The sequence below is a fragment of the Armigeres subalbatus genome, chromosome 1, assembly GCF_024139115.2.
Source record: "Armigeres subalbatus isolate Guangzhou_Male chromosome 1, GZ_Asu_2, whole genome shotgun sequence".
NCBI lineage: Eukaryota > Metazoa > Arthropoda > Insecta > Diptera > Culicidae > Armigeres > Armigeres subalbatus.
Window position 1 is genome coordinate 208,600,519 of NC_085139.1, and position 17,466 is coordinate 208,617,984.

The 17,466-nt window shown below is 39.1% G+C and overlaps 1 protein-coding gene across 2 annotated transcripts in view; it reads left to right on the plus strand.

Annotated features, from left to right (window-relative positions):
* The window catches only part of LOC134205710 (uncharacterized), a 35,510-nt gene extending 24,922 nt beyond the window's left edge, over positions 1-10,588 (plus strand). For both annotated transcript variants that reach the window (XM_062681247.1, XM_062681248.1), the window contains exon 2: positions 1,694-10,588. In XM_062681247.1, the coding sequence (XP_062537231.1) occupies positions 1,701-7,811 (6,111 nt within the window). In that variant the 5' untranslated portion in view covers positions 1,694-1,700 and the 3' untranslated portion in view covers positions 7,812-10,588. The remainder of the gene's footprint in view (positions 1-1,693) is intronic.
* Positions 10,589-17,466: the final 6,878 nt, after the last annotated feature.

The following is a 17,466-nucleotide window of genomic DNA, read 5'->3' on the forward strand; positions in this document are numbered from 1 at the left end:
TCTTGGCGCCATCCTTTAGTACGTTAGCACAATCGTGCACGTTCCGCTGCTTCTTCGGGACTTCCTGCTCCCCTGGCGAGTCCCTGCTTCGCTTCTCCGTGCGAGTATTGTGGATGCTCATTGGTGTCTGCTGTATGCTCCGCTCCCTCTCTCAGCGTTTTTTCAGCTGCCTCAGCTCTTTTTGAGCGCGTTCTGTTCGTGCTCGGCAGCTTTAACGGCGGATTTGATGCTCGTCACTAGAACCTTTATCTTAGCGTGGACATTGTGTTTGTCCTTCACGAAGTCATAAAGCTCGTTGACTCGCTTCCGCACTTCCATCAGGTTGGACCTCCCAAGTTGTAGTTCCTCCTGAATAACACTACTTGCCGATTTTGGTGTGGACACCCTATTCTCGGATCCTAGCTCCTGTTGGCCTGCCTGGTTCTCAGAAGTCTTGGCCAAACTGCTGGTACTTGCTACTGCTGCCTGCGCCATCACTGGAGATCGCTGCAGCTTCCCACTCTTTGCGAAAACAATCGCTCCGCCTGCTCCTTCGTTGATTTTTGTATTCGTTCTCTACCTGTTGTAGATAGTCGCCTTTTGTGATCCCATGGGTGCCTTTGTAAACAGTGAGGTCCATGCAAGGGTTGACTCCGGTGCCTTATAGCACCGTGTTCAGAGCCGGATCGACGTAGATCAGGAATGTTACATCTGAACCTACTACCCACCAGTCTAGGTGACAGGTGTTGAGCGTTACCGGAGGCCTGCCAGGTTGTTTACCGGGACGGAGGCAGTCGAACCATTAGCCTGCCTGCCGTTTCAAAAAGATGTCACTCTTTTTTACTCAGGAAACAAAATAGCTCAACTGTCAGCCCATATAGCCTAATCCTATCCAAAAACCGAGAATCGTCCAATGTCGTTTGCCGTGACCAGTATACCATAATCAGGATCTTACTGGTATGAATCCTGATGTGCCAGTTGGCACTCCTCTTGGGCTTGTGTGCTTTGAGCGGCGCACGGTCGCTGTGATAGGGCCTGCTTGCAGACACATGCAGCTTTTTATAGAGGTTCAACAGAGCCCACTGTCAAACCCCACCACATCCTAGACAGGCCCCCTAACTCGCAGTGGCCATGGGGAGGGGTCGTCAAGCCCTTGGACAAAGTCCCTGCTGCCCCTCTGTATGTGTGTATGTGTGTGTGTGTGTGTGTGTGTGTGTGTGTGTGTGTGTGTGTGTGTGTGTGTGTGTGTGTGTGTGTGTGTGTGTTTTTTTTTTTTTTTTTTTTTTTGTGTGTGTGTGTGTGTGTGTGTGTGTGTGTGTGTGTGTGTACAAAAATGTGAGACACACTTTTTGGTACTTAGCATTATTCGATTTGTTCGCAACAAGTTGCAGTCGACGGGGATTGCGATCTAGTTGTTTCCTATTGAAAATTGGCCCGATCGGTCATTGCGTTCCAAAGTTATTGAAAAAACATTGTTTTTCTACCAAGGGTCCCCCCTTGGGAAAAAAAATTTCAAAACGAAAATTTTTTTTTCAAAAATTGTAGCAATGCATTCAAATGACCGCAAATGCATATGAATTGACGGAAAAAGTAAAATCTATCCCCCTAAAGTGCTATTTCGACCTGTCTTATGTATTTTCTTATTCTTCAATGCGCGAGAAAGGCACCACCAACGCTAGTTGGATTGATCTTGGTTTTTTCATTTTTTTTTCAGATACGCAATGGCCGCTAAAAATGTGAAAGTGAAGACCACCTACAAGAGTATTGACGACGCAGGAGAACATGGCTTTATATATCAACGTTTCCTTGCGTATGGAATATACTTAAGGCTGATTCGTCTCAACCGTGGCTTCAGTTTCTACACCGAATGGAAAGACGCGGGCAAATTCGACGATATTGCGTTTGAAATCAAACGAGGAAACACCATAGAGCAGGGTTTCTATATACAGGTGAAGCATACCGCTGAACCGACGATAATCGATCACATCCAATTGTTTCCCAACGATGAAAAACAGAAACGTGATGGTGATTTTAGTATATACAAATATGTGAAATCTTATTTCATTTTGCGAAGGACAAATCAAAATAAGAAAAAAATGATCATATTCACAAATCGGGGTTTTCAAGAAAATACTGAGCTGCTGAAATTAGTGTCAATTGCCACTGACAAGACTGAAACAATAATGGATGAAGTTCTATTGGGTTCAGATACATCTGGAAAAAGCGTGACATTCGAACCAACTGAATATGGCTACAGTCAACTTTCGGATTATATTAATAACGATTTTCTGTCCCTGAAGGATGCCATAGGCAATCTCTTCAAGTATGGCATAGTTTCTGATATACTGAGCACTCACAAATACCTTTTACGTAAAATTCTCAAACAAACGACAAAATATATAACCTTCAAGGATGGGTTCAACGAGCACAACCCAAATCAAGGAATAGTTAAACTATTTCGAACAATCGAATCAGCATTAGAAGTTAAGAGTGCGAGTGTTTTACCAAAAATTGAACTTTTCAAAACGTGGCCCCATGCAGACGACTTAATTCCGATTAAAAATGCTATCGTTAAGTTAATCCAGACTGGAAATGTGCCTGACATATTGAGGGACTATAAAACTGTTTTGATGAAAATCATTGAAAAATCAGGACAGGAGCTGTGTTTTGCGAAATCATTTATTGAAAATAGTAAGCTGTGCACGATGTTGGAAAAAGAGTTGAATTCATTGGAAGATGTTGTAATTACACCAGACAAGATGTTTCTTGAAGAGAAAAGGATCAATCATAAAAGTTTGCCCACGGAAGAGAAGGATTTTCAAACTCTATTAGATGCTTTATTAGAGCTTTGTAGGGAAGGAACTGTGAATGATGTTTTAAAACAATACAAACTTCCATTGTGTAAAGTTCTGGAGAAAACAGAGGGCAATAAATACAAGTTTAAAGAAAGTTTTATCGTATCAGATATATTGTGTAATAAATTAACGCAAGAACTTGGAGATGTAAGCAAAATGACAATAACTATCAAGGAGACCTTTTTAGATAATCGTAATTCAAAGTTCAATATTCATAAAGAAGACATACAACTGCTGGTAAACGACATCGTTGAACTTTTTCGGACAGGAACTATTACTGAAATACTAAAACATCACAAATTTGCATTGAACAATATTTTTGCTGAACGCGAAGGTATTGAACAGTTTAGATTCGCAAAATCCTTCTATGAACATTATGAACTGTCGAAAGTATCAGAGAACTTAACTCAAGTCGAGGTTACACCGAAAGAAATGTTCCTGGATAAATGTTTGCCAGCAGAAGGTGAGGATGAACAATTGCCGTCAGATAGCAAAGAATTTGAGGGTTTAAAAGAAGCTTTAAGGGATCTATTCGAAACAGGAACGGTGGCTGATGTTTTGAAGGAATATAAAGTGCCACTCAGAAAAATCCTTGAAAAAACCGCAGATGGGAAAAAACTCAGATTCAAAACTAATAAGAACGCCGTTTTATGCAAACTGCTAGAGAATGATCTGGGAGATTTGAATACAGTTAAGATCGAGTTGCCGTCAATGCTGTTCGATACTAAAAATTCAAAATTTAAAAATTTTCCAATAGCTGACAACAATATTCTTCCACTTAAAACTGCCATTCAAAATTTATGGAAGAATGGTGTAGTTGATAAAGTTTTGCTCAAGTATCAAACTCCTTTGCAGGAAATTTTGGTGAAAAATGATGACGGAACAATGAAGTTCGCCCCGAGTTTTGATGATCGAAACAAAAATTATTGCATCCGGATATTGTACGAGCTGTTGAAAGCGGATTCTGTCGATATGAGCTCGGTAATAAAACCAGAAAGACTAATATTCAAAACTTTTGCGCTGCCTTGTTTTGACAGCGAAGTAGGGCAGCTTAAACATTCTCTCACAAAATTGTTCACGACATACGATGTGGACGATGTGCTGATCGATTACCAAGTCGCATTGAAAGATATTCTGCAGCCATGCTACAAAATTGAATTTTCAGAATCTTTCACGGAAACCAGTGAAGAGTTTAACATTGGATTGCTTTGCAAGAAGCTGAAGGAAGACAACATTAACTGCTCGGATAAGCAATTGTCAATTTATGTGAAAAAACAGATATTAGACGATGACAATTCCGGGGTAAGACATATGCCATTTTTTGTGGATAAAACAGATATACAATCCTTTTTCGAAAAATTCGTCCTGTTGCACAGTCAACCGCATGGTTTGTATCCGTTGGTGGTTAGTGAGCTTCACTTGCATATGAAAACCTGGATGAGAACTGACATTTTTGGGAACTTGAGAGACAAGGACAGCAAGCTAGCATTCGACGTATTCGAAGAAAGTTTCAACAAAGCATTGAAAGATGGGACAATAAAAAATGAGAAAAACGTTCTACATGAGAGATCGCTTGATGATTTGAAAGGGCAGTTACAAATTGAGTTTGAATCAAAATATCCGGAGTTGAGGAAACAGTTGTACATCAATAGACAGATTAGGTGTGGCATTCCGAGTTCCCCAGAGCACGATTTAGAGAAGAGAAGTGATCAGATATTGGAGACACATAAAAATCGTAATGGAGAAACTGCACTTCCAGTTTCAATGAAGTATGTGAATATATCTGATCAACAACTGGCCATTGATTTGAAAGATAAGTTCGAGGGCTATCCGTGCTTTATTTTGACTGCTGACCCTGGAATGGGAAAAACGATGCTGCTACATTATATAGCTCTTGAAATGCAGATTCTTGGCATGGGAACGGTTCATTTAGTTCATTTGGATAAAATACAGAAATCATTGAAGGGAATAGCAAAACACCAAGTGCTGAATATACTCCAACCAATTTTATCTCCTGGCAACTTCCAACGTATTCTGGATGTCACTACTTCAAAGAGAGATGAACCAATCACGATATTGTTTGATGCGTTCGATGAAATTCACGCCGGTAACAAGGGTATTGTAATTGAACTTTTCAAAGTTCTTTTGCGAGCGAAAAGTTTACGGCTAATAATCAGTGGTAGGAAGCACGTTGAACAGCCTCTGTTAGATGCTTTCAAAGCCAAGGCTTTTGATTTGAAACCAGTTATGCTATTGATGTGTCCTTTGGCAGATGGCAGCCAAAAACAAATAATGAAAAGCGTTTGGAGTGGGCTCGATTATCAAGAAGAACAGTTTAACAACTATTCCAATAGATTGCTAGGCAAAATTGAAGTAGTTATTCCACTGGTGGTCAAACTGTTGGCTGAGCTCTTTGAAGAGAGATTTAAGTGTTTTTGCAGAAAAAACGTAGAAGATCAGAAAATAGAATTGGGCAAACTCGAACGAAATCGGTTTGAACAAGTAAAAATTTATGAAATGTTTTTGAGCACTATTTTTAGAACGAACGGAGCAGTTGCACAATTTGATGAAACTTTCTGTTTGTATGATGATGCTGTTCGAGGAAAATTGCACGAACATTTGATGCTGGCAATAAAAACACTTGACGTGAAAGAATTGAGTAATATTTTTGGAAATTATGGAAATAGACTAATGTATAATATGTTTTGCCAAAAGTGCCTCCAGACATCTGGGAAGTCCATTCTCATTGAAATTGTTGACGGAGAAATCAAATTTACTCACCAATCTTTTGGGGAATTTTTAATTGCTAGACATTTATACGACAATCTTAGCGATCACAAGGCAACTCTATCAAATATGTTACAACGAAACGAGAATATTAAAAAAAATGTTTTAATGATGATTGAAAACCGTTATGTGGAAGCTAATGATGAAGATGAACAAATGTGGTTCCAACAACATCTTGAGGAAGCATTCGAAGAATGTAACGAATTAGCATTATTCGCGTGTGAAAGCAGATGTGCAGAGTTAGTGAACTTTTTTCTCAGTAAAAAAAACGAAGAACAGCTAAAGAGTTTGAAAGGCTATGATAATATGCTCCATGTCGCGACGACAAATGAAAGTATCGAAATTTGTTCCCTTTTGATAAATGTTTACAAGTTCGATGTCAACAAGTCATACAAAGCTACTTCTGCTATCTGTATTGCGGCTGAAAAGGGACATACAGAGATTGTTAAGTTGCTTCTATCCAAGGGAGCTAAAACCAATGCACTAAATGAGAAATGGTGGACACCTCTGCTTATTGCTGCTTCCGGAGGTCACAGCGAAATAGTGATTTCGTTGATTGATGCAGGAGCTAATATCGAACTACCAGAGCATATATTTGGTGAAACGGCAGTGCATGTTGCTGCCTTGTATGGAAAAGTGGATGTTTTGCGCATTTTGATTGAAAAAAAGGCCGAAATTGACGTTCGTAATTCATTCGGTAATACACCTCTTTATTTTGCTGCTTCAAACGGTCACACCGATGTTGTGGATCTATTGATTGAAAAAGGAGCAGATACCGAACTTACGGTCCAAAGTAACGGAACGGCAATGCATGCTGCTGCCTTTTATGGAGAAGTGGAAGTTCTGAATGCTTTGATTGCCAAAAAGGCCAACATTCATGCTAAAGATGAATATGGTTGGACGCCTCTTCACACCGCTGCTGAACGAGGCCACTTAGATGCAGTGAATTTGTTGATTGAAAAAGGAGCAGATACCGAACGATCGACTGAAAGTGACGGGACGGCAATGCATGTTGCTGCTTCAAAGGGAAGAGTGGATGTTCTGAACACTTTGATTGCCAAAGATGCCAAAATTAATGCTCAAAATAATAAAGGTTGGACGCCTCTCCACTCTGCTGCTGAAAACGGTCACATCGATGCACTGATTCTGTTGATCGATAAAGGAGCAGATACCGAACTGTCAAAAAAAAGTAGCGGAACGGCAATGCATGTTGCTGCGTCTAATGGAAACGTTGATGTTTTGAGCACTTTGATTGACAAAAAAGCCAAAATTGATGCACAAGATTATTATGGTTGGACGCCTCTCCACGATGCTGTTCAAATCGGTCACATCGATTCAGTGAATCTATTGATTGGTAAAGGAGCAAATATGGAACTATCGATGAAATGTGGTCGAACGGCAATGCATGTTGCTGCCTTATATGGAAGGGTGGAAGTTTTGAGTGCTCTGATTGCCAAAAAGGCCGAAATTGATGCTCGAGATAATTATGGCTGCACGCCTCTTCACTGTGCTGCTCAAAACGGTCACATCGAGGAAGTAGTTCTGTTGATTGATAAAGGAGCTAATATTGAACTGTTTAACAAAAGTGGCAAAACGGCTATGCATTTTGCTGCCTCAAACGGAAGACTGGACGTTTTGAGAACCTTGATTGAAAAAAATGCCAAAGTTGATGCTCAAGATAAATATGGTTTGACGCCTTTCCACTCTGCTGCCCAAAACGGTCACATTGATGCAGTGGTTCTATTGATTAATGAAGGAGCTAAATTCGAACTACCGGAAAAATGTAACAAAACGGCAGTACATTTTGCCGCTTCAACAGGAAGAGTGGATGTTTTGAACATATTGATTTCCAAAGAGGCCAAAATTAATGTTCAAGATAAATATGGATGGACACCTCTTCATTATGCTGCTCAAAACGATCACATCGATGTGGTGGTTATGTTGATTGATAATGGAGCTGATATTAACCTTTCGAAAAATTGTGGCAAAACGGCAATGCATTTAGCTGCCTCAAATGGAAGAGTAAATGTTTTGAGGACTTTGATTGCCAGGGAGGCCAGAATTGATGCTCAAGATAAGAAAGGTTGGACGCCTCTTCACTATGCTGCTCAAAACGGTCATAACGAAGCAGTGGTATTGTTGACTGAGAAAAGAAAAAATATCGAATTATCGGGGGAAGTGGCAACATAGCAACAAATTTCGCTGCCCCATATGTAACAGAGGATGTTTTGAGCACTTCGATTTACAATGTTATGAAAACTCATATGTGAATATGTACGTTATGTGTAAGATATTGACTTGGAAAATGTATTGGAGGTAACCACTTTCCCTTCGATGGGACTCGAACCCATGACCCTACAGAGCTTGACGAGCGCACTTTGATTGCCAATTTGAAAAAGTAGTATTGGATAAAAGAGGAAAAACAGCAATGCATTTCGCAGTCTTGAATGAAAAAGCGGACACAGAAAAAAAATAATGTAAAGTAAACAGCGCCTTGAACTTGATGTGCGGAAATTTACGCTCTTTTACGATTAAATTACCGACTTTCCATCATGATCATCAATATAATAATTTTGACCGATATTTATTTTGAATGCCAGTTAGTTGCTAACAATTAACTGGAAAAGTGAAGTTGATAGCAAGGGAGAAAGAAGTTTGCTGCTCTTGTAAACTCTCATTAATCATTCTAACACGAAAACGAATAATTAGTACAAAATTGTGTAAATAATTCATTATTTATCTGATGTTTCCATCAGAGATTACAAATGATACGACAAAAGGAAAATCATGAGTCCAAACCGATAATTGAAGCAAGTTTTTCATTCATGAAAGACATTGGCGTAAATATGGGGGGCCGGAGGGGGCCTGGCCCCCTCCAGACCTACTTGTGGCCCCCCCCAGAAAATTTTGAAAAGTAATTCCAACTTAGTCAGTTTTTATTTCATTTACATATTTCCTACATATTTCTTAATTTTGATTATGAATTCTATAAACATATTTTTGCCTTTCTCGTACAACTAAGTTGTACCGAAAGGCTATCATTTCACTCCGAAAACGAACTTTTTATAGGAGCCTCTGAGACCCATAGTATTATATACCAATCGACTTAGCTCGACGAGCTGAGCACATGTATGTCTGTCCGTGTGTATGTATGTGGGTATGTGTGTGTGTATGTTTGTGTGTATGTGTGTGCACAAAAGCTATAAAAAACATTAAACAACTTTTCGTATAGTAATCCTTAACCGATTTTCTCGCAACAAGTTTCATTCGAAAGGGGACAAAGCCTTGTTGATCACTATTGAATTTTATAACGATCGGTCATTACGTTTAAAAGTTATGAAGAAAATGGTACATCGGATCATATAAACCCCATATAAGGTTGGTGTCTTAACTAAATGCGAGAAAGGCACCACCAACGCTAGGTGGATTAATCTGGGTTTTTGTTGCGTTATCACATCTATGACCATTTGTTCAGCAAAGCATCGAAATATTTAAGTTGGACCCCCGGGAACATTTTCTCGATTTTTAAGCTAAAATCAATGCCGCTTCTAATTCAGTTGCTAGCTTAAAATAATAAATTTGTTTGACTAGTATTCTGGTCGCAGAAACATAAAAACATAATTGTATTAAGATATACATATTTCTGTTCAATTAAACTACCATCCGCTGCAAAAAAGACTGAAGCAACTACATCAAAATGAGCACATGTACACAAATCCGGTCAATGAAATTTCGAACGACCATTCTTTCGAAAATCTTCGAGTTAATTGCAAGGTATGCCGCAAAACAGTTGATCAAATTCCTATGGAGCTTTTTGCTCTCGCTATATAATTCTGGCACAGAAAGATATAAAATTATAAAACTTAAGAATCTTTGTTACAATGACAGAAAAATCAACAACGCATTCCATTGAAAGTATTAGGACAAAACATAGGCAACCTTCGCACTCACAACAGAGATTGCATTAAAGAAATATTTTTATAATCCTCTAAAGATTTTGTACCATTTAATTTTTTGGCGATTTCATAAGGATCATCGGAAAACTCTTTTGTGCCTGCTTTAGTTAGAATTTGCTTTTTAGGATAAAAAATAAATTAGATTTAGAAACCAGTTCGTATCAGAAAACATTTCTTTTGCAGCACAATTCAGATCGATTTGGTTGCTTCTCAAGTCTCTTTGATTTTTGCAGAGAAATCTATCACCTATTTAGAAAACCATAATAAAGCCTCGTCCTAACGTCAGTAACTACAAAAACCCTATGTTATTCTGGAAATTGATTTATGACTCATAATTGTATGACTCATGGAATTTATGACTCATGAAAAACACTTTAGGATTCCAAATTTGTGTTCTTCGGTACGTAACTATTTCAACACATAGCATACATTTTGAAGTTGCATGAATACTTAAATTGATTATGACAAAATTTCGTGGAATTTATTCCACATCTAAAGAGTTTCAAAAATTTCAAGTTTCAAAAAAATCGAGATCTTTATGCATTAAGTAATCATGGAAATGCTTGAAAACTTTCAGAAATATACTCATATCGAATTTTATTTATAGATATTTCGAAAAATATTCTTGAATCTTAGATTACACACTTATCCACATTTAGTAACATGGAGAAGACAAGTTGACACAGACACAGCGTTTTGAAGCAATCACAGCATCATTGGAAATCAATTGTATTATTCGCGATTTTTTTATGTTGGTTCTAGGACGAATGAGCGATAAACTTAGTCAAACAATTTCTATTGCAATCCATACGCACAGTGCTTTAAATCGCCTTTGAAAATTACATCCCACCAGCTGGTGCCATGGCCCCCCCTAGACCGAGACTCTAGTTACGCCTATGATGAAAGAACAGATACCTTGGATTGTAATTGTAAAAATTATGATTTAAATAAGATTATTGAAAATACATTAAACCAGGAGCAGGGAAGTATGAATCATTTGTTGAGTAATAAAGCGGATATTGAGATAAAATAAATGCACCAGCTTTAAGTGTTGAGAAACTCCCTCAAAAATAGGGTGACCATATGGTATCCTAAAGAAGGACATGTCCTCCTTTTTCAACAAAAATTGCTTGTCCTCCTTTTGACTAAAATGTCCTCCTTTTTCGATATTTTGAGAACAGTGTGTAAATGAATCCAGTGTGAAATTTTTTTCTATTTCACAAAAAAAAGAAATGATACTCTTATTTCTAGATAACACTTCCATATCTAACAAGCAACAGATATTTTTCAGTTTTCGCGTATCAATACTATAAGAATTATGATTCCTGTCCTGTAAATCAGCGGTTCTCAACCTTTTTCATAAGAGGTACCCCTTCCAACTTTTGCATACTTTGAGGTACCCCCCCCCCTTTTATGGTATAAATGAAAATAAGTATAAATAAGGTATATGAAAAATGGACCTGAAAACTAACAGGATGTATAACTCTTCATAAAGTTGGTTGATATTTTCATTAGTACGTGAAATGATTTTTATTAGGCTTTTACATTCCTACAGGATTTGTCTCCTAAAAAAAAGCTTCTGCGCATCTTGAAAAGAGCCTTCCGAGCTTCTTGAAGGGAGGCTTCCGAAAGGCGACTTTAAAGCCCTTGAAAGGGGGCTTCCGAGCTTCTTGATGGGAGCCTTCCGAAGAAGGCTTCCACGCCTCTTGAAAGGTGATTTTCGAGCCGCTTTCAAAATGCTTCTGAGCCTCATGAAAGTAGGCTTCCAGAATTCCAGAAAGAAGAATTTCAAGCCTCTTAAAAAAAGCTTTCAAGCCTCTAGAAAGGAGGCTTCCGAACCTCTTAAAAAGGGGTTTCCCGAGCCTCTTGAAGGAGCCTTCCGAGTATCATGAAAGAAGCTTTCCGAGTCTTCTGAAGGTAGCCTTCCGATCTTTTCGAAGGGAGGCTTCCGACCCACCTAAATAGAAGCTTCAGGGCATCTTGAAAGGACGCCACGGAGCCTCTTCAAAGTAGGCTTCCGCGATTCTTGAAAAGAGTCTTCCGAGCCCATTGAAGGGAGGATTCCGAGCCTCTTGATTTGAACCTTCCAACCCTAGTAGCACATTTGTTCCGTATGGGTTACTGCAACTCATATGTGACCAGATTTAGTCACAATGAAGTTGCTGAAACCATTTTTGTCTAACTTGTACTGCTCGAGAAACTTTTGAAAGGCGGCTTCCGATGCTTTGAAAAGAAGGCTTCTGATCATCTTGAAAATACACTTCTGAATCTTTTGAAAGGAAATTCCGAGCCTCTTGAAGGAAAGTTTCCAAAGCTTACGAGTCTCTTTAGAGGATCCTTCCGAGCATATTGAAAGAGGATCCTTCCAAGCATTTTGGATGGAGCCTCTCGAACTTTTTGAAAGGAGCATCCCGAGCCCCTTGAAAGAGCCTTCCGAGCCTCTTCAAAGGAGCCTCCCAAACCTCTTGAAAGGAGGACTCCGAATCTCTTTAAAAGAGGACTCTCAGCCTCTTCAAATTAAGCTTCCGAACCTCTTGAAAAGAATCCCTAGAGTCTCTGGGAAGGTGGCTTTAAAAGAGGCTTCCGATTCTCTTGCAACTAAGCAACTGAGCATTTCGGAAAAAAACCCTTCATGCCTCTTCGTACCTTCAAACTCAAGATTTTAGTTACAAAGCATATATAATCCAATATTTTGTTTTTATGCAAGATTAGAAAATTTTCAAAATTTATTCAGTAGACGTTTTCTCCTTTTGATTTTTTGTCGCACTGCCCTTCATACACTGTGCTGGTTGTGGAGGGCAGGAGTTTCGATTTACTGATAGCTATGCATATATGTACAAGACAAAGTTTAAAAATAAAAATAAATTACCCAATTATTAAAACTTTATCAGTAAGCTTTAAATGAAATTGTAATACATCCACCATTACGCTTTGTTGTTCGAGGTACCCCTTGGGACCAGCGAAGGTACCCCCAGGGGTACATGTACCCCAGATTGAGAACCGCTGCTTTAAATGATTAATAATATATCAATTATTGATCTCCACACTTTATCTAAAGGTGATGATTCCTATCCACAAACTTTTGACGAATGACACAATTCAACACAACTAGGAGGAATGACGGCTTTGGCAGATTTTGTTCTATTATTGTCAGGGGGGTTTTCTATAACTAATTATGCTCAAATTTAGCTTAAACATTCTTTGCATAAAATTTGGTCAACAAAAACCCCCCTGACATAATAGAATAAAACCTGCCAAAGCCGTCATTTCCGCTATTCGAAGTTTGTATTGTAAAGACTCGTAATCAAATTGCACAAGTTAAAGATAATTACTTGAAGAGTCTTACTCGACAAATCTTCCAGCATGTTAAGTTTTTATCGCGAACAACCAGCGATATTTTGTTTGAATTTATTATGCTGAAAAAAATTAGAAGATTGTCGCTTCGGTTCCCTTTGTTCTGCTGTCCGGAACATGTTGGGAACCAAGCTGTCAAATCGTATGGATTTTCCTTCTTTGACATTTAGCTCCCCTATCCTCGCCAGCAAAAGATGTTCCGGACAGAGACGACAGCGACAATCTTTATCTAGTAACTAAAATATCTTTTGAATGTCCTCCTTTTTGTTAAGATTTTGGTAAAATGTCCTCCTTTGTGAAAATTTCATATGGTGAATAAAATCCTCATTTCAGTACTTCTCAGTTTTCTTGTGAATAATCACGCAAGATGAATTTTGGCCTAAACGAGTTTTGCGAATACAAAAGAGATACTTTGTCTTACTTCTTCTTCTTCTTTCCTCTTCAATGGCTCTACATTTCAACTGGAACTTGGCCTGCTTTTCAGTATTCTATTAGCATTTCCTGAGTTATTACTTGAAAGCTTGTCTTACTATCGTTTCCTTCAAAATAAAAATGCCTAAGTTTTGAAGAACTCTTGGTTATAAATGAGAACCGTAGCACACCGGCCCTCCTTGGCCGTGCGGTATGACGCGCGGCTACAAAGCAAGACCATGCTGAGGGTGGCTGGGTTCGATTCCCGGGGTGTCAGGCCATTAGGCCGAAGGCCATTTGGCCGAAGGTCATTAGGCCGAATGGACATTAGGCCGAACGGTCATTAGGCCGAATGGCCATTAGGCCGAATTTGCAGAAAGAAGCAAGAAGTGAAAAATGAGAAGTTCTCTCTTCACCTTACCTCTTCTTACTTCTCCCTTCTTGCATCTTCCTTCTTCTTTCTTCCTTCTTCTTTCTTCCTTCTTCTTTTCTCTTTCTTCCTTATTCCTTCTTCCTTATTCCTTATTCCTTATTTCTTCTTCCTTTTTTCTTCTTCTTTTTTCCTTCTTCCTTCTTTCTTCTTCTCTTTTCCCTTTCTACCTTCTTTCTTCCTCCTTTTTTATTCTTTCTTCTTCCGTTTTCTTCCTTCTTCCTTCTTCCTTCTTTTTTCTTTCTTCTGTCTTCTTCCTTCTTCCTCCTTCCCTCATTCCTTCTTCCTTATTCTTTCTTCTTATTTCCTTTTTCCTTCTTCTTTCTTCTTTCTTCCTTCTTCCCTCTTCCTTGTTCCTTCTTCTTTCTTCCTTCTTCTTTCCTCCTTCTTCCTTATTCCTTCTTCTTTATTTTTCCTTCTTCCTTCTTCTTTTTTCCTTCTTCCTTCTTTCTTCTTCCCTTTTCCCTTTCTGCTTTCTTTCTTCCTCCTTTTTTATTCTTTCTTCCGTTTTCTTCTTTCTTCCTTCTTCCTTCTTCCCTCTTTCTTATTCTTTCTTCTTTCTTCTTTCTTCCTTCTTCTTTCTTCCTTCTTCCTTCTTTCTTCTTCCTTCTTCTTCCTCCTTTCTTCTTCCTTCTTCCTTTTTCCTTTTTCCGTTTTCCATCTTCTTTTTTCCTTCTTTCTTCTTCTTCCTTCTTCCTTCTTCTTCCTTCTTCCTTCTTCTATCTTTCATCTTCCTTTTTCCTTCTTCCTTCTTCCTTCTTCCGTATTCCTTCTTCCTTATCCCTCATTCCATCTTCCTTCTTCTTTCTTCCCTCTTCTTTCTTTTTTCCTCTTGCTTCTTTCTTCCTTCTTCTTTCTCCTTTCTTACTTCTTCCTTCTTCCTCCTCCCTTCTTCCGTATTCCTTCTTCCTTATTCTCCATTCCTTCTACCTTCTTCTTTCTTCCTGCTTCCTTTTTCCTTCTTCCTTATTCTTTCTTTCTTTTTTTTATCTCCCTTCTTCTTTCTTCCTTCTTCCTTCTTTCATATTCCTTCTTCCTTCTTCCTTCTTCCTCCTTCCCTCATTCTTCTTCCTTCTTTTTTCCTTCTTCCTTCATCTTTCTTCTTTCTTCCTTCTTCCCTCTTCCTTCTTCCTTCTCCCTTCTTCCATATTCCTTCTTCCTCATTCCTCCTTCCTTCTTTTTGCTTCCTTTTTCCTTTTTACTTCTTCCCTTTTCTTTCTTCTTACTTCCTTCTTCCTTCTTCCTTCTTCTATCTTCCATCTTCCTTCTTCTTTCTTCCTTCTTCGTTCTTCGTTCTTCGTTCTTCGTTCTTCCTTCTTCCTTCTTCCATCTTCCTTCTTCCTTATTTCTTCTTTCTTCTTCCTTCTTCCTTCTTCCTTCCTCCTTCTTCATTCTTCATTTTTCCTTCTTTCTTCTTCCTTCTTCTTTCTTGCCTTTTCCTTCTTCCTTCTCCCTTCTTACTTCTTCCTCCTTTTTCCTTCTTCCTTTCTACTTCTTCCTCATTGCGCACTACTCACTTCTCACTCCTAGTTCTCATTCGGCCTAACGGCCATTCGGCCTAATGACCGTTCGGTCTAATGACCATTCGGCCTAATGGCCTTCGGCCTAATGACCTTCGGCCTAACGGCCTTTGGCCTAATGACCCAGCATCGATTCCCGGTGCCGGTCTAGGCAATTTTCAGATTGGAAATTGTCTCGACTTCCCTGGGCATAAAAGTATTATCGTGTTAGCCTCATGTTATACGAATGCAAAAATGGTAACTTGGCTTAGAAACCAGTTAGTAACTGTGGAAGTGCTTAATGAACACTAAGCCGCGAGGCGGCTCTGTCCCAGTGTGGGGATGTAATGCTAATAAGAAGAAGGAGAAGAAGAAGAAGAAGAAGTTTGTCATTGGCCAGACCGCATCGTGCTTTCGTGCTGTGCGGTTCTATTTTCTCTCTTTGCGAAAGGATGTTTTTAATACTAACCGAAGCTATTTTAATTTCAACAGCGCCTTCGTTTTACGTTGGATCCGTTTGCGGAAGTAAAATTCCGACAAGCGGTGGTAATCCTTCAGGGACACCGTTCTGGGAAAAAACTCTTAGAAGGTCACGTCTTCACGCTCAGCAATGAGCATTAACAAAAACAAGAGGAAGGGGGAATCTCGGAATTCTCCACTTCCATCAAAGAAACAAGGTTCAAGACAGCCCAAGCGCGGAAAAAATGTAAGGAAGCTAGTGATATTCCTTCTAACTCTAACGTTGACATTATTTCTTCTCCTATCGAACTGAGCAATCAGTTCGATTTGATTAATGACGAATTTGAGAAAATCGAATCTACCTCTAGCCCAGGTGATTCGATTCATGCGAAAAAGCAAAGGATTCCGCCAATTGTGGTATCTGTTGCCGAGTTTTCTGGCTTCCGGAATGAGATTTTGAGTAACCTTCAGGGGATCAAGGTTTCATTTCAGATTGCTAGGAAGGGTGACTGCCGCGTTTTGCCGGGATCCTTTGACGATCGCAAACGTCTTCTTCAGTATTCCAAAACCCCACCCAGTGCCGTAAGTGCCAAAAGTGGGGTCATGGAACCAAACTTTAGTCTATGCTGTTAAAATGACTAAATACTGTGATTGGTTAGCTCGGGAATGTATGTCGGACATGTTCTGCCCGTAATGGAACTTTTTCTAATCAGTCTAGGAATTATTCGCCCTTCCGGAACCGGCTATAAGGGATCTATATCCCGTGATGGCCAATTTGGAAAGGAAATTCCAAATAAGGCTTGCGACACATCATATGTCATAATTTTGCGATCAGGAGCTCGAAAATGACCTCCAGGAATTGATATGGCCAAACCTGGCCACATTGACATGGTCTTGGGCACCCGGAATCCGGTCCCGGTGGACCACTTTTGGGAAAATTCCAAATATGGCTTGCGACACATCATATGAAATAATTTTGTGATCAGGGGCTCAAGAGTGACCTCCGGGAATTGATATGGCTACCCCACGTATCGAACATAAATTATTTTCTTCGTTCGAAGCCAAAGTTTTTGAAACCTTGGGAGTTTCTGTTGAAACAAATTTTGGACAATTTTCCTTCATTGCAGCCTACTTGCCTTTTTAATGCAAGGGGCAGCTAAAGAATTGGTTGAAAGCTGATCTTCAAATTCTGACTCGCAACAAATCTAAATTCTTCGTAATTGGTGACTTCAATGCCAAACACCGTTCATGGAATAATGCCCAAAGCAATTCCAACGGCAACATTTTATTTGAAGATTGCTCTGCGGGATATTATACTATTCAATATCCCAAGTTGGGCTTGTTTTCCATCCACTCGAAATCCTTCGACAATTGATTTGGTTTTAACTGATTCAAGTCAGCTGTGTGGCCAATTGGTAACTCATGCTGACTTTGACTTAATCACCTTCCTCTGACATTTGAAATCTCACAAGAAGCCATTTATAATCCAATCAGCTCTACTTTTAATTATCATAGAGCTGATTGGGATTTATATAAAACGTATATCGATAGGAATTTTGATGTTTATATTCCTTTGGATACCAAAAGTGAAATGGACAATGCGCTCGTATCTTTGACAAATTTAATTGTCGAAGCCAGAGGCATTGCAATTCCTAAATGTGAAATTAAATTCAACTCCATTATTATTGACGACGATCTTCAGCTACTGATCCGTCTTAACAATGTTAAGCGAAGGC